The sequence below is a fragment of the Phalaenopsis equestris genome, unplaced genomic scaffold (genome assembly GCF_001263595.1).
Source record: "Phalaenopsis equestris unplaced genomic scaffold, ASM126359v1 Scaffold000226, whole genome shotgun sequence".
NCBI classification, from domain to species: Eukaryota; Viridiplantae; Streptophyta; class Magnoliopsida; order Asparagales; family Orchidaceae; genus Phalaenopsis; species Phalaenopsis equestris.
This window is the reverse complement of record NW_018164668.1, coordinates 1,663,039-1,681,681: the sequence shown is the minus strand read 5'-3', so window position 1 is coordinate 1,681,681 and position 18,643 is coordinate 1,663,039. Positions and strand designations below refer to the sequence as shown.

Below are 18,643 nucleotides of genomic sequence, written 5' to 3'. Positions count from 1 at the left end.
AATACCTAAGAAAACCGAAAGTTTATATTAAAAAATATTGAATAGAGTCCTAATACAATTTTGTAATTTGACTTTAATGAGCACCTATCAGATTGCGTACATAAGACGTGCGCAGAGTTGCGTGCATCTGTAACCTGCAAATAGGTTACAGGGAATATTTCATGAGGTTATAACCGCGTTATACCCCATGTAACCTCCCTGTAACCTACCTGTATATCAAAACAGAAACGCGAAACTTACTAGAAGGTACAGGTAGGTTACAGGGATGTTACAAGGGGTATAACGAGGTTATAACCTCCTAAAATCATTCCTATAACTTGTTTGCAGGTTACAGACGTACGCAGCTCAGCGTACGCCTTACGTACGCAATTTTTTCCATCAGATAGGCAGATCCACTTATATATTAAATTAATTTTTTTTAATAAATTGGATTTGTTTGTACACGTGACATGTTCTGATTGAAGTTCTGATACAAAACTGCATTAGAGCTCTTGATGAGCAGCATTGGGATAGTATTGATGTGAATATTAATAATATAGCAAGTAATATTCGCTCCATATAAAAAGTGTTTGATAGCTTCGGTTGCACAAAGGATTTTAGTAAATCACAATTTATTAAATTCATCTTTTTATTGGATTTATTAAATCTCGATTTAACATGATTAGAAAGTAAAATTTGAATCTTAAGTCCAAAATTTCATAAATTCATGGAACTCTTATTTTCTTAAGTTTAAGGCAAATCCTATTAACAGGGCCCTATGAATACTCCCATAGTGTCATAAATGTAAACATTATTTTTTAAATTTTAGGTAAATTTACATACATATTACATAATTCTTATTTATTTACATATTTCATGCATATTTACACGCACAACACTCAATATTTTAATATCGCCTCAAAATTACTACAACACCGTCTTAAAAGTTAAATACAACTTTTCATGCATAGGTTAAGAATACCAAAAAATTGTACATGTAAATATGTAAGTTTGGGTGTAGATATCTAAATCATGAGAATTATGTAGTATGTATGTAAATTTTTCATTACTGATTTAATAACATTTTACACATATTCATAAATATTTGACAAGTATTATAATCGTATGATCAAAATGATTCTTTAATTATATATTTGATTTATATGAAGTTTAATCAAAAAAAATTTGGGCCATTCTAACAGAGGCTAAACGTTGATCCACATAAAGTTTAAAGTATATACGTTCAAATCAAGTTTGATCGAACATTGAACCCTATTAGAAGTTGGTCTGGAGGTTGTTAATTAGGTTGGAATATGATTCAATCCTTGTCTCTCTTACAATCATTGACTATTGCTCAAACTATGTTCAATTTACATTTGAATGAGCATATAAATGGGTTTAAACCCGTTTAGTCATTGTTCAAAACTCGCTCAGCCTTTATTCGAATCAAATAATAGTTTTGATTGTGTATTTACATAACAATATCTTTATGCTTGAGGTGATAGAAGAGTTAATTTTATTTGTTGTATAGAGAGTTGAATATAAACAACTAAAGGCGTTGGTCTTTTATAAGAGAATGTTATTAATATTATATACAAGGTCGAAGAGATGGAAAATAATAAATTTTGTTTAAAGATCATGTATCATTTTGATGAACCATAATCCATGATATATATAAGACCCCTCAGGTCGGTGATTTGAATCCCCTCCGGGGCAGTTGGCCTTAAGAAGATGATACTCAAATTATTAGACACATTAGGTGTTGTCGGAAGCTCGCATAATAGTCCTAGCCATTCATTTTTAAAAAATTAAAGATAATATATATATATATATATATATATATATGATGCATATATGCTTAGTTATCAAAAGTTTCATTAGAGATTGCAACCTCACCATATATGTAGTTGTAGCTAACAAATGAGTAAAGTCTTTTGGTTCTTCATACACTCTGAGCTTAAAGCAAATAAATTAATGTATGAAGAAGATATGAATTACTAAAAGGGTAAATGCATTATACTACCTCCAATTCAATTGTTGATGATATAGCACCTTTGAGATCAAGCGTGCTCTCAACATAAAAACCAGAAAACTTTTTGAGAGCATGGATGATTTGAATAACCTATTTTATTTATATAAAAGAAAATATAAGTTTTATCTGAGATGGAATAAATAAGAAAATATCATCGGTACATTCATTGTTTGTAATTTTAGAAAATATTGATGTTGTTTATAAGTTACAATGTTGTGACAATCAAATATATTTGAAATTGATAGCCATATATGGGAACACACTTTCTCTTTAGTTGTTAAAGTAAATGACCATCGATGGATAAGCCAAACAATGACGGGTTAAAAATAAAACAACTTAGAATCTTATTATATTTAAACCAATTGTAAAGCTAAAAATGATAATATTAAATGTTAAGAGACATTATGATGTTGATTTATGTTATGAGGAATATTTTAAGCTATTGTTAGCATTGGTACATGCTTTTGACTAAGGCCCAAACACTTATTGTTTAAAATATTAACCAATTTAAATTGCAAGTCCTTGATGGTGATTTTGGTGGTGACATTGATTCTATAGAATGGTTATGTGTCTGATTAAAGTTTGGTGTTGTGGGTTTTTTGTACAAATATGCATTAGTAGCATCTATTTATTATGGTGTCATTCAATACTTGATATTTTATATATAAGAAGAATGATTGAGTTGATCTTTTGAAAAATATATATCTAACATTGTTGAAATCAAAGTGTTGCTATCTAAGGAAGAAAATAATAAATCCTTCAAAGGTAAAAAAAAAAAAAAAAAAAAAAAAAAAAAGTGTGGAAAAATAGGTGAAGTTGATGCCGGGTGAAAAACCAAAATCAAGTTATTTATAAAACCAAGTGTTTGTTATTTGTGTAACTTTGGCAAGTTGTTATATCACTTGATAGTACTTTGTTAATATTTTACTATATATGAATTTAGTTTTATTGGCTTTTGTTATTTACAATTATTCATGTGTCAAGTGATGTTATTTGTGATAATGTTAGCCCTATACTTGTCAAATTTCAACAAAGCAAAACAAAATACAGAAGCTGCAACCCACCATATAGATATGGTTATAAAACAACTGAAATCCATGGTTAAAATAAATAACACAGCTTAAGAAAAAATTTTACAAGGTTAACTCTTCAAGTCCTAAATTGGTCTAATATTTCATATTTGTTGAATTCACCCGTACAAGATTATGGTTAATTTTGAACTACCATACATCCACATTATAGCTAAAAAAACATTGATATCTTCTGTAAGCCATCACATTTTAATTTTTTTCTCTTACCATCTGATAGTTATTATATTATCAATCAATAAAACCATCAGTTTAAATACTACACAAATATCCAACTTTGGTAATTTTTTGTTATTCTAATCACTCGCAAATGTGGAATCTCAACTAAGTCTTTTAGGGGCAATCAAAAGGCATGTCACTATAATTACCTTAGTGTCTTAGTGGTATATGAAGTTTCTATACATAACAATAGTAGAAGCTCATCATGTTATTTGTCTAATGATATATATAATAATACATCCTATCGGTCAACACATTCGAATATTAAGCTAATTTTGATGGTTACAAATGTAATTAAAACCTCTACACTAAATAATATACTTCCTTATAATATTGTAGCTTCAACTATGTATTATAAGTTCATTAACCTGATTTATGTGCACACTCGAACTTGTTTGATTTAAGAAGTCATCCCTAATTACTCACATCAACTGATTTTGATCTTTTATTAACATTCACCTAATTGATAGAAAAATCGGTCATACCATTAGTCAAATATTTGCATTCCTAACCATGCAATAGATGGTGTTTTTTTGCCAAAAAAAGTTTTCCAAGTGTCTAAAACCACCATTTTAAGGGACTTGAATGATTCATTGAGACATTTAGTTATCTCGATTGGTCATTTAAATGGTACGATCAAACTTACGTGAATAAAGGCAAAGAATAATTAAGCTATGTATGATGGAACTGGGGGTGGAAGTGAGTTATGCTGACCCATGAGCCGGCTCGAGTTCGACTCAATAATTGACTCGTGAACTGAACTCGACAAGCTAACAAGCCAAGTTCAAGCCAGCCCTGGCTCGACTCGTTAGCATAGGAGCTGGTTCTTTTAAAAAAATATTGATGTAAAATATAGTTAAAATATATAAAATTTCAATATTTTATCTTTAAGGTATTAAAAAAAATAAAAAATAATATTGAGTATTATATATTATGTAATTTCTTATTATTTGTCATCTAATTGTTCATTTTAATTGACTTCTTATTATAAATCTAGCATAAATTAATATCAATTTCTCTCCTTTATAATAAACAAGTCGGCTCGAGAGCCGGCTCGAACTTATAGGCTTAAGCTCGAGCTCGAGCTCGAGCTTGATAAAACTAATCAAGCTCCATCTCAAGTCGAGCGTGACTCGAGCTTGACTCAACTCATTTACACCCCTAGATGAAACTTCCCTATAAGCGAAGATAACTAAGTTGAATGATTTGAACAAAATTAGTTATAAATTGGCTCCCTACAAGCGTAGAGCTACTATGGAAAAGCAGGGCATACAACAAAGGCGAACAAATAAGAGAAATGACGTGGAGAACTTCAGTGTGACAACTCTCACTAGGATAAGTTAAGCATATGTGTTAGAAAAAGATTGGACCAAAATAGCTTGTGCCAAATAACTGCGAATGAATGCCTACGAAAGTTATCCACAACCAGAGATTCAGGTGTGTTGGCCTGTTATGGGGTCCAGATTGCTCCAAATGGGATGTATCACACTATGTTAATTACATATTGGAGTTTGCCCAAAAATACTCTTGGTCCAATGATTTTTGCTTATATTTAAAATGACAACTAGCACAGAGCTATCAAATGACAATTATTTTGCAGGTGACTGCTTTGATGCTTTCAAATCTCCTGCCAAGTCACGGGGTAGAGAGCGAGGCTCCCACAGTCCTACATGAGCAAGGAACTCATTGGCATACAGAGCATATGAAATAACCATATCATCTTGACGAGTTGTCGTGATACATCAAAGCACATTCAGTTCATAAAGGAAAATGACAAATCAACATATCTCAAACGGACCTCAACTCATCGGCAATCGAACCGTCAAGATGATATCAATGACAGCAAGAGGAGTGATAGAGCTCACAGTGTTTAGTCAAAGAAATGAAGGACTAACCCCTAAATGGTACAAATAGTTAGGTCGGGGTACCATAGACCCGTCATCCAAAGTTACTATGACCTTTAGTCTGCTTAGTCGTGAATGTAGTTAACCTAACACGTCCAGAGATCTCTGATCAGCAATCCATGAATTACATTGTCCACAAGAGCCTCGGTAGCCATAAGATCAAATGAACAAAACTCTATCCCATGACTATCAAGTGGAGCTCTAAGAGGCTGGACTTGTACCCGTCGAAGTAGCGAGGATGTCGCTTTAAAGATGAGAAAGGCAAGGTTCAACTATAAAACTAGAAATGCTTCTGATAAAAAAATTACACCCCTTTTTGGTCGGTGAGACTCTTAATGACCTAAGCGCACTAGGTAACCACCTAAGTAGAAATCTATGCTGGGGCAGTCGGGTTGAAGAAGCATGGGGGCTTCTTTTTGGGACATGCATATGATGCAGTTAACTAATATGTCATAGTGTGGAGGCCTATTAATTATGACTTGTGTGAGAGCTATGCCATGCAACATATTTAAATTTTAGCATGAAGACTGTGTAGGAAAGTAAATGCAGATTTTTGAAAATCCTAGCAATTTTAATTCTAAAATTTTGATTATCTCAATATCTCATTATTAAGATTTTGAGTCAAAATTTATAATTTTAAGTCCCATAATGAGTATAGATTATAATTTTCATAGTATCTCAGATAAACCTGAAATAAATAGGCAAAACAATCCAAGCATATAAATATGTAATAGAAAGTAAAACACCAAAAAATATATAAGAAAGGCCAATATCACTGAGACGACGACATTGTTGGGATCATATTTTGATGTCACAAGTGTAGGGTGTCCATTTGCGTGATTTGAGATGGTCCATGGTTCGTCCGTAACATCCTATAGCTCAAGACACCCACCCGGGACTCTCTAGCACTTGTTTGGGGCAAGGAGCTAGGACTGGCAACGATTTAGCCTTACCTGAGAGAACCTGCTATTGAGAAGGCTCATTCTGGTGTTTATAAGTCACCACACATTTGTTCGAAGCCTTTCATGGTGAGGGAAGGCAAGTAATCCTCCTACACGTGCTACAGGAAAGTTAGAGTTCGGGACACCCTACCCCCGTTGTGGCTTAAGATGATCATTGTCAATGATTTCCCCAGGCAACTAACCGACTCAAATACTCAATTTCAAAGTTATGGGACTAAATTTCACTCATACATAGTCTCCCTTGCTTATGGATTAAGAAAATCCTTCATCGGGCGTTTTAGTTGAAAATCAAGGTTTCGGGCTAGACCGTCGCCTGGGTGCCAACGATTTCCCATTCTTCACTTCTACCTCGACCGACCCCCCAGCTGGGCTGGCCTCATTTTCACCTCGACCGGCAACCTTGTCCCTCTCGACATCACTTCTGCCTCGACCGGTCGGCTAGGCTCGGTCGGAAACACTTGTGCCCCGATAGCCCGCCCTAGCCCGATCAGTAACACTACCGCCTCGACTGACCCCCACACCCGACCCTGTCGACATTCCACTTTTCCTCGTCCTAGTCGACATTTAATTCTTTGAAGCACAACAACTCCTTTTCATTGATTGAGTGGAATATAACAAGACACACATACCCATCGACTGGTATCTATTGTTAGATGGATCTATGAAGTCGCCAAGAAAAATTTCCAATTTATCTCTTTTCCTCTTCTTAAAGTTCACATATTTTTATAACCTCTTATTCTTCAATCACAATAAATAGGAAAACACTTTAGTATGCTTGATGGATTTAACAACAAGACCCTCTCCACATATTTTAACTCGCAATTTCAACAACTAACTCTTTATCCCTCATTCTTGTGTCATAATCTACATCTTTAATCCATTTATACTAAAAATTGATCAGATCATCCAACTAATGCTCCAAACCTAGTTAATTATTCTTCGTATTTAGACCAATGAATGTTCTAATTTGTATAAAAATAAAAAGATCCAAAATACTTTATTATTTATCCTAATACAGAGACACAATTAATCAAAAAAGGCATTTACATGAATATAAGGGATACCAATACATTGGAACTTCTCATTGAGGCTTTTCACCACCAAATCTTTTCCATCTTAAATGGAAGTGAACATATACCTTATCAAACAACAAATATTGTAATCAAGTGTTTCTATAATAGAAGATGTATCCGAAGCTATAAATACTACACTAAATATATAAATATATAGAGCATTGTGTCATCATCACACTTGTTAAACACTTTGTCTAGTAGAAGAGAGCCATTGTATGTTAATTACAATGGCTCTTTATCAAAATATAATAAATTATATTTTGTATTTATACACTAATTTAGATAATGTTTATATTTTTTTATACAGAAGGGGTCAATCAAACATATCTTTTGAGTGACTCTGTTAAATCTAAATTGTCATCTGTAATATACTTATTCACCCCAGTTTTTAAGAATGATGATAGTTGCACTTATATCATCTAGGAAGTAGAATACACGCACACCACTGAGGTGTTTACATCACTTAAAATATATCATCTCATCATCTTTGAAAAGTGGAATACAATTTTTCATGCATTGGTATATGATACCAAGCTGTTCTAAGTGTAAATATTAAACTTTAGGTATTATATCTGTAAATACATACAATTATACATACAGATCGCCCAAAACTTTCTATTTACAAATCGACCGCTCTTTTCTCTTCTATTTTTCAAATCATCAGTCAAATATTAAAATTCATTGTAAAACCCCAACCCTTACTTTTCATTTTTATCAAATTTTCAATAGTTTTTATCCTGACAAGCATAAATACATCAGTTCTGTAGTTCAAGAAAATCACGTAGGAAATCAATTTGTAAATATCAATGTTTAAGATGATTTGTATGTACTTATCCCTATCAAAAACTATAATTTTAATCCATTATTAATAAATTATAAATGCAACCTTTAGGAATATAATATTGCATCATGAAATAACATGACAACCTCTAGTAGGCCCATATTAAGAACTTTTTGGTGCACAGAGATGAGAACAAGCAACCATTTTTGCACTTTTAAGGGAATATTTGGTTAGCGCTTTAACACGTTTAAGCATGGTTTAAGCCCTAATTAACATATATATATACATATTTGATTTTATTTAATCTAATTTCAAAGATTTAGCAAAACTTTGACAATTATGAAATAGTTAATAAACATATAACAAATAAAAAATCATTAATCAAATATTTATTTCAATTAATTTTTTTAATTAAAAAATAATTAAGACGGTTGAGATTATATTACTATTAATTTAATAATTGAATTAATCTTAATAAAAAATAAATATGAATATGTTTTTAAACAATAAAATGAATATATGTGATAATTTAAAAAACATTAATTAAAATATGAATATTTTTTTTAAACAGTAAAATAAAAATATGTGATAATTAAAAAAAAATTAATTAAAAAGAATTCATTAAATAAATGAGGTTAAATCAAGATATAATAATCCATTTTCTTAACCAAGCAAATTAATTAATCCGCTTAACAACTTCAGTTAACTCTTACTTAACTTAGAGCTTAGCTTCAAAAAACCGGATAAGAAAAAAGAAAGATTTACATACATACCACTTTATTCCTATGTATTAACATATCTAACCCTTAAACTTCAATTTTTACATATAGGTCCCCTTTTTTTACTTACAAAAGAAAAACTTCCATTTGATATGAAAAACAGGGTTTCACGTCATGATTTTTTAGATAAGTTTTGCGTTGGCTGTCAACTAGCTAAAGTAACTCTCAACTTTTTGCATCCGGGCTTGAGACCGACAACGACAGTATTTTTTTAAATGGAGAAGTGCAATACAAGGACTTCCCAGGAGGTCACCCATCCTAGTACTACTCTCGCCAAACACTCTTAATTGCAGAATTCTGATGAGATCCGGTGTACTAGTGATGGTATGGAATGAGTGACAAAAACGTAAAAAGTAAAATTTAGGATATTAATATGCAAATACGTAAGAATTAAGGGGTATGGATGAAAATGTCCCGAGAAAAGAATGAAAAGTTAAGCGGTCAAAATTTCCCACCAAATTAAGAACAACCGCTCACCGCCCCCGAAAACTCACCTCCCACCTCTCTACGCCGCCATCCCTACCGGCAAGGAAGAAAGGATTAGGTCGGCGAGGCAATATATAGCAGAGACGGGTCAAGAGAGCTCGAAAATGGCGTCGATTGCCGATTGGTGTATATATATTGATTGCTCGCTTGGATTTTAACGTGGGAACTAATCTCTTTTTCTGCTTCCGGTTTGCTTCTTTCGCGTGCCCGACACTCCACGGAAGTTGCGCTTTTGGCCTCCAGTATGGCGGATCGCGAATCATATTCCAAGCTCCGCGTTGAGGATATTCAGATTTAGAGGGGATGGAGAGGTTGGGATTTGCTATCTTGATTTTGTTATGTTGGGAGCTGGAGATCGCTGCTGCTGTCAACAATGAAGGTATGGGGTTTTCTTAACTCTCTCTCTCTCTCTCTCTCTCTGTGTGTGTGTGTGTGTCCGTCTGTCTGCTTCTGTTAGTGTCGGTGCTCAGTTTGGAGAATGGTGCAGGTAGGGCTCTGTTGAGGTTCAAGGGGAAGTTGGTGGATGCATTTGGGGCGGCTGTCGCGGATTGGAATGGGGAGGGTTCTTCCGATTCCGATCGGTGCTCGTGGCTTGGTGCGGAGTGCGCTGATGGAAGAGTTCTGTCACTGTGAGTGACGGGTTGAGCTATTTACTTGCTTATTTTCATATTTTCCATATGATTGCCTTATAAACATATCTGGAAATTGTTCATTGACTGGTTAGTTTCTTATGGATGAAAATTGTTAATGCTGCACTAATACTAGTAAATTGATATCATGGTACGCTTGAAAAATTGAATTTTGCGCACTAGGCTAGTTGTTGATTTGTTGGATTCGAATTTGTATCGGAGTGATATTTGATCTCACTAACAAATGCATAACAAACCTAAGGCTGTGTTTGGCTGCAACTTTGATTTAGGTTAAAAAGGATTTCTCAATTCCAATAAATCTGGATTCATTAAATTCACCCTGTGGCGGCTCTGCTCCCGAACAACGGCGGAATAAATAAGTCTCCCAATAGTTTACTAATTCTTGATTTATGATGTATAAGCGATTGAAAGCACGAAGAAAAAAGACGAAAAGCATGAAAATTGGATTTAATTTTTATTTTTTTGGTGTTTAGCTAAATTTTAAGTTAAATCCTTGGCTAAATCCAATTAATAGGATGCCGCCAAATACCGCCTTAAGGGGAAATAATAGAGAGAGAGAGAGAGAGAGAGAGAATTACAAAAAGAAACTCCAACAATTGCACTAGATCACAACAAGAGAATGATCTTTGATGTCCTTTAAGTCATTGTGATATGACCTAATTAAATTGACTCTGGTGATAGTAGGTATATAGGATGAATATCCTTAAGTTTTTTGAAGCCAAAGAATATTATCAAAAAAATAAGAATTTGATGATTGCCTTGCCTGGGATATAATTAGGCCTATGCTCACATCCCTGACAAGAAATTTGATTTGATTTTACATGTATTTCATACTATATTTCACTATAATGCATGTTGGTTGAGTTTTATACAACTTAAACTTGAAATCAATTGCTTGAGCTTCAAGTCACTTGTGATTTTGTAAAATAATCTTGTTGCAACATACATATCATCTTCCACGAATATTTTTTTTTAAATTCAATCCTCAAGATCGTCATATATCTATATTACAAACGTCCATTCTATAGATGTCACGCATTTATGGAAGATTTTCACATTAATATCCTTGGAACTGAGGATATATCGTATCAATTTGCTCGATGAAACTCTCATATAGTTCACAAGTATATAAACTTATGTGTAATCTTAATACTTGAAGTTCTGTTTTGTATTTTTTTTCTGTCTGCTTGAAATTATCGCTTTTTCCACCGGTTGAATTGGCTTCGTGGCTTTGTTCTTCTCTTTTGATTGAAACATTCGAGCTTTACACTTATTTCGTAAGGGCATAAAGTGTTGCCAAGGATTTGCTAGAGTTCTTATATAGTTTTTTTTTTTTTTTTCACACACGCTAACACATGCACATTGCATATGCAAGACCTTCAACCCAGGACCCTTTGATTGAAATACAAAATTCTCAATCACCAGACCAAAGTGATTTGCATTGTTCTTAACCAGTTGTATCATTCAAAAAATAAATAAAAAAATATTATTCATATAAGTCAAATATAATATTGTAATGGAGATTAGATATGGCTCTACCAAATATAGCAACATAGAAAAGTTATAAAACATGTGCCTTATAATAAGTAGAATAAGGTTGACATACTTGGCGAGCATTAAAAGGATGTTTGCAAATCTTCTAAGATAGGAGCCTAGGAGATCATATGGAAAATTAACATAATAGGTATATGTAACATAGATATTTATATGTATTAAAGGGTACATGAAATGTGTGTCGAGTTCCTTTAAGTTTTTTTTTTTGGAGGGATTCGAGCGTCTATAAACAAGGTATAGACAAGTAGAATTTGTCTTGTAGAAGATTATAATATTAGATATATGTATGGAAGAAATAACAAATTGCCAATAGTGAATACTAGAGAAAATGTATTGGTAATGATATTGGAGATAAGTTAACATCATAGAAATATGATTAGAAATTTTAACCTCATACAATGAAGATGAACAGGAGAACTCATAAACGAGTAGTTTTAATATTTGTTAAAAGGATGGGGAAGAGTAAGAGTGCAGAAGCAAATCATAGCTAGAAAATATTCAATAAGATAACAAAGCTGGAATTAATGCAAAAGATTGGTCTTATCCGTTAGGATGGGTGAAGTAAATGTAGAACGCCTTCTCCAAATCTATGCATTAACAATGAAAGAAAACTTGAACAAATCAAAGAACCAAATATATCATAATATTTTTACGTGGAAACCCAAATTGAAAATAATCATGGGGCCTCCACTATAGAGTATAATGTCTTTTAAAATTTTGATTTGTTTAAATTACTAGAGGATTACAAGTAAATTTATCTTTCACCAATTGGTGGATAAGAAGAATAAACTTACAAACAGTTTATCTTTGACCACCTCATAAATAGATAGAGACTTCTCTACTTGCGGATAGAAGGAGCTATACTGTCTACCCTTACACTACTTTGACCTTTTTACTTACAGTCACATAATTGCCTATTGGATCAAAGTAGCTTTTAACATGCTGCTTGGTCATTCCTCCTCGTATGCACCAAAGGGTTCATATATTTTGTAGAAAGTTCTCATTGGTTTTCCACCATGGCATCAAGGAAATGGCATTTTCTCTTCTCTAGATTGCTTCATAAGTGTTCAAGAAATTTAATTCCTACTTCTTTCTATGATTTTGAACAAATTATAATCTACCTTGCAATAACTTCTTCACTTGGCAAATTCAAAATATGTTTAGAAGAAATTCATGTCATGCAACGAAGATATGCATGAATTTTCATCTTAGGGAGGGATATTCCCAGCAACCCTCCAATAATATGAAAAGGTCATTCAGTCCTACGAAAGTCACAATCAGTTATAAGCACAAAAATAATTTATTAAGAAAAAGTGAGCTGACTAACAAGCACAAGATCTCCTTTTTATTGAAAATTAGCCAGGCTTTCCATAAAATGTAGATTATTGTTTGTGTTTTGTTAAGGAAAAAAAAATAAAGGGAAGTTGGTAGATGGAGAAAGATGCACTCATAAATCATGCAACCCATTAACAAAATTTGCAAATGAGTAGGAAGTGCGATCAACAGAAGGCTCATTATCTAAATATATGAAAGTAGGGGTCATTGGAATAAGCGGCAACATTGGGTATTGAATTGTGGGTTTAGTCAAAACCTTATGTATAGGCAATATAGGAGCACATGAGTTTAAGTAGGGATCAACGAGAGGGAATGCAGAGATATGCTGGTTGACAGAGACGAGGACACAATAGGCATATTTTATGAGTGATGAAATATGAAAATTGTTTGAAGGAAATAGAAATAGTTCACAATTGATAAAGTTGGTAGGGCAGCAGCCCTAGATGACCCCCTAATTGACGTTAGGAGCAGGTGCATCAAACTATGGTGTGGCTGAAGATCATACTTGTCTCGTGCACAGGCATAAGATGGGAAGTGTAGCACGTTAAACATCCGCGCTGAGAGCGGAGACCGGAAGTTAAAGCGGGCCTTGCGTACGTGTACGAGGATAGATTTCATTAGTCTCCCCGTGCATGTGTAGTTAGCGAAGGGATATAGTGTGTAAGTATAAGGTGAGGGCCAAGAGTGAACGTCCAGATTGAGAGACTAGGGTTGGCTCTGCAGATGTGAATTATTAAGTTTGAATGGATCTTGAATTAGATAGCCACCATTTCAAAAAATCAAATAGAAATTAAGCTTGAATTAGGTTTATCATCATCTTATAAGAAATTAAGTGTGAACGAATCTTGAGTTTATAGCTAAAAGTCTTGAAAAATTAAAACCTGCTATTTTGATAATAGAAAATTGAATTGATTACCAATGCTTTTTACAATATAAACCATGCTATTTGCTTTAAGCAATTTTTCTCTTACCAGAAACTGTTCTTATATTGAACAGGAATGCAGGTAATGGACTTACACGGAAACTCTTGCAGGTGGGCGGGAAAGGAAAAAGTCATCAACAAAATAACCACATAACTCAGAAAAGTTCGTTATTCGCCACCTCTTTTCCATTTTTCAAGACATTAATACATCAATCACCACCATCTTTATCACCATTACCATCACGTGCTGCTATTCCTTTACCAATTTTTCTCCCACCATTTCCCAGCAATAATGCTCCAGCAAGTCAGCCCTCACCATCTCCCAGTGATTTTATGAACTTTTCACCTTCACTTTCACCAAATAGTGATGCTCCTTCCCTTGCTCCAATTTTCAGCTTTAATCCTACAATTTTGGCTCCTCAACCTTCTTTGTCATCTCCTTCTCCAACCATAAGCCCTTCAGCAGTAAGAGAAGCTTATCAAAGAAAACATTCAATTTCTAGAACTGTATACATTTCAATAATTGGAGGGGTTTCCTTTCTCCTTGCCTTGATTATATTTTTTCTTTGCTGCTGCCGAGCCAATAAGGCTGTTGTCGTCAGGCCTTGGTCAACCGGTCTAAGTGGGCAATTACAGAAGGCATTTGTGACAGGTTTGCCCAGCTACTTAGGGCTCATTTAACATCACATTTATTTTATTTTATTTTTGCTTTTATTTTTGAAAGCATGTATGATTAGTATAATTTTTATATATGTTTATTTTGGGGCATTTACATACATACTATATATATATAATATACCAATCAAACTTGTTTTCAAAAACGAAAGTAAAACAAAAAATAAAAACATGTAACAAGTGTGATTCCAAACGGGCCCTTAAAATTGTGAAACTGACGATGTTGGTAACTATTTATAAGGGAATTCCTCGCAGGTGTGCCAACACTGAAAAGATCAGAAATTGAGATAGCTTGTGAGGATTTCAGCAACATTATCGGTTCTTTACCAAATTGCAAGTTTTACAAAGGAACCCTTTCCAGTGGAGTAGAAATAGCAGTGGTGTCTACTGTGATCACATCTTCAAAAGATTGGTCAAAACAATGTGAATCCCAATTTAGAAAGAAGGTAACCTATAATTTGCCTTTTTTCCTTGCAAAAAATGTGAACCTTTTTTGTGTTTTAAACCTTATTTTTTCAATGATTTAGATATCAACACTTTCTAAGGTGAACCACAAGAATTTTGTCAATCTTCTTGGCTTTTGTGAGGAAGAGGAGCCTTTCACCAGGATGATGGTGTTTGAATATGCTCCTAATGGGACGCTATTTGAGCATCTGCATGGTGAGCAGTTCTATAAAAAATCAGCTTTTTCAAATGAATTATATTATTTGTCTAACTTATGTGTCCTTTTTACTCATTTTATTAATCTGTTTGAATTTCTAGATTTATGAAATCAAACATGATTTCAGTTAAGCAAGATTTTGAAGCTTTTGACGATTTTCTAGCATTGAAATATTAGTTAAATAATTAATAAAATGTTTAAGGCTACTACCTTAAAGTGCTCAGTCTAATTGAGTCTACATGACCGAAAACCAGCCATCAGTAGCACTATGATCATTAAGGCCTGCACTTTTTAAAGCAATTAATAAGGATTATTTTTTAGCAATATTCAGAAGCATTTATTGATTTTTTTATTACTGTAGTTTGTTTAAGGAAATTAATATTATATTTAAAACTATTACTTTAAAGTGATCAGTGATTGATTGGTTTTACATTAATGAACACCTTGTGAGGCTAATTCTTTGATTGAGATTGGAATCTCAATGTGCACTTGATTAAAAACATCTACAGTAGACTATATGCCAACATGGACTTAGATTCCATTGAAATAAAATAGAATTTTATCCCAACATCAAGCCATCGCTCAATGCTACTTGAAATTATAGTCTTTCTTTGATAGTGTGCAAGTTTACTTTTTTTTTTTAAACCCTAATAATCTGATATTTATCTCTCCAAAGTAACTTTTGACATCTTTTTCAGTGAAAGAAGCAGAACACTTAAATTGGACTGCACGGCTCCGTATAGCCATGGGCGTAGCCTATTGTCTCGATCACATGCACCAGCTTCACCCTCCTGTGATCATTCAAAACCTAAACTCATCTTCCATATACCTAACTGAGGATTATGCTGCGAAAATTTCAGATATCAGGTTCTGGGTTGAATCTGAAGAAACCAAATCACCCTCTCAACTAGAGCCAAAGAACACTGTCTATGTTTTTGGATTATTATTAATAGAGATAGTTTCAGGTAGAATTCCAACGTCTGGAGATCTCCTGCTTGAGAATTGGGCTTCATGTTATCTCAATGGCGAGAGACCTGTAAAAGACATGATAGATCCAACACTCACCTTGTTCCGCGAAGAAGATGCCATCGCTTTGTGTAAGGTTATAAGATCCTGCATCAATCCTGTTCTTCAGGAGAGGCCGGCAATGTCAGAGATTGTTAGTCTATTGAAAGATATTACATTAATGACTCCGGATCGAGCGGTGCCGATGGCATCGCCACTTTGGTGGGCGGAGCTTGAAATTCTCACTTCGGTGGCGAACTAGAGAAGGTAATTTTAATTGAAATTGTGAGTTGTGATGATTCTTCTTCTTCTTCTTTTTTTGTTTGATGTTTGATTTTTTAACATCTCGAGTTTGCATGTAACTTTTGTTATGGAAGTTTGTATAGATTGGTGTGCATAGAGTGGTTTGGCTATTGATTGTTCTGTTTTATTTTGTATGTGTGCTTAAGTTTAATGTTTCTTAGGAGTGCTTTAAGAGAAGCATATCTAAGTCATGCTTAAAGCAATAACAAAAATATGATTATATCTCTAATGAGACCGATGCATCAAGGTGGGATCTACCCATCATCAAAACCCTAGGAGTTGGGATGTATACCACTTTGCCGCTTTAACTTTATGCATGAAAATGTGTTTTAATTTTAAAAAATGGTTATAATGCTATTTTTGATGTGATATTAAAGATTTGAGTGCTATGGTGTTAATATGAAGGTTTAAGCGTGAGATATGTAAATACATAAAAATGTGTGCAACATATTTACATATTTGAGTGCTATGTATGTTCCAAGTCCTTGGTTGAGATGCTCAAGATTGTATGATTTTAGTCTATTCTCCATTTGACTCTTAATACATTTTTTTTTTGTTGATTTATCTCTTTTAAGATTCTCAAAGCTTAATCCTTTTAACCATCTTGAGCTTCCTACTATGAGAAATTTAAATAAAATAATGAGAACAATGAAGTAGACCCATGATACTTTGCTAATTTACAACATTCTTATAGATGGTCTTCCACATTATAAAGAGAACCTACCAAGAAATTTGATTCACTTGATGTTTGCCAATGGCCTACAACTCACACCTATTATTAAGGCCCGTCTTCATGGCCCCCATCGTTCATCAGACACACCCATCATATGTTAACTGTCAACATCTGGCTCAGGTTGTAATCGACCCGAGTCGAGTTGAGTCGAGTCAAGTTTATTATAGATTGGACTTGGCTTAATCGAATTATAAGTTATTTATGTTTAGATTGAGCTTAGCGGAGCTTTCATATGTTCATATTTAACTTGCTTCAAATTTTTAATTTGCATATTTTATTTGTGTTTGGCTTTTTTATTTTAATTGAACAAATTTGAAAAATTGAATCAGTACTTAATTTATCATATAACGTTAAAAATTTAATTTATACTTCACTTTTCAACTAGTAAATAAATCAAAAATTCAAATGAGTACATGATTTTTGGGACATTTACATAATTGCACACAATTTTTATGTATCTATATATTTCAAATCTAAAATTTCATTTTTACACATTACTAAAATCGTCAATATCACATAAAAAATAACATTATCAAATTTTAAAGTGAATTATATCTTTTGATGCATAAATTTAAAGCACCAAGTATTTTATATGTAAATATGAAAGTCTAAGTGTGATATATGTAAATAAGCATGAATTTTGTGCTGTAATTTTTTTATTTTTTATATAAATTTTTTTAACTAATAATTTTATAAATTTAAATAAATAAGCAATGATAAAATTTAAATTAGCTTCTGGCTATTTTATATATAAAAAAAATAAAATATATGTTATAAGTAAGCTTTCTCATAACTAAATAACATAAATAAATACTAACATTAGTTTATTTAAAGAAAAAATAAGTTCTATTAAATTTCTATGCATGCTAATATAAAATTATAGTATGTACCATTTAAAATATACTTAATTAAGTTTCTGTTAATTAAATTTTATTTAAGGAATATATTTTATAATCATAGAATGTTTAATAAGTTATTTATTGAACGACAAATTTGCTTGCCCGTGAACATTAATAACGTGTTAAATTATGTTCAAATTTTGTTGATTTAACTTTCGAGTTTTAAATAAATGTTCAAATTTGTTTATTTTTTAATTTGCTCAAGTTTGATTTACTATTAATAGAGCCGAGTCTAAGATGTCGATCAAGTGCATTGGTTCATTTGCAACCTTACATTTGACACCGTTGTTAATGATTGCTTCCCCTATCTCCCAAAAGGAACATAACTCGACATCTCAAGGCTCCATCTATTATTACCCTTGGCGGCATCTTATGTTCTTATTTGTCAGATTATATTAATAGTTTTCTCAAATATAGGAGAAAATATTATGTCTGGCAAACCAAACGTGTGATCAACGACATGGATTATACCGCACTGCCAAACATGAGGTGCTTAAAACACAATGTGGTGCGATCCACATCGTCATCTACAGGTCCGGATGATAGATATCATATTTTCTACTCATATAGAAAGCGCACACACGCGCGCGCGCGCGCGCACAC

General features: G+C 33.0%; 1 protein-coding gene across 1 annotated transcript; it reads left to right on the top strand.

The window, feature by feature from the left end:
• The first annotated feature begins 9,881 nt into the window (after positions 1-9,881).
• LOC110023700 (protein MALE DISCOVERER 2-like) lies at positions 9,882-16,535 on the top strand. The gene is made up of 5 exons (XM_020723236.1): positions 9,882-9,932; positions 13,839-14,416; positions 14,695-14,885; positions 14,967-15,099; positions 15,799-16,535. Exons 2-5 carry the CDS (start codon positions 14,098-14,100, stop codon positions 16,365-16,367), a joined length of 1,212 nt encoding a protein of 403 aa, XP_020578895.1. The 5' UTR covers positions 9,882-9,932; positions 13,839-14,097; the 3' UTR covers positions 16,368-16,535.
• Positions 16,536-18,643: the final 2,108 nt, after the last annotated feature.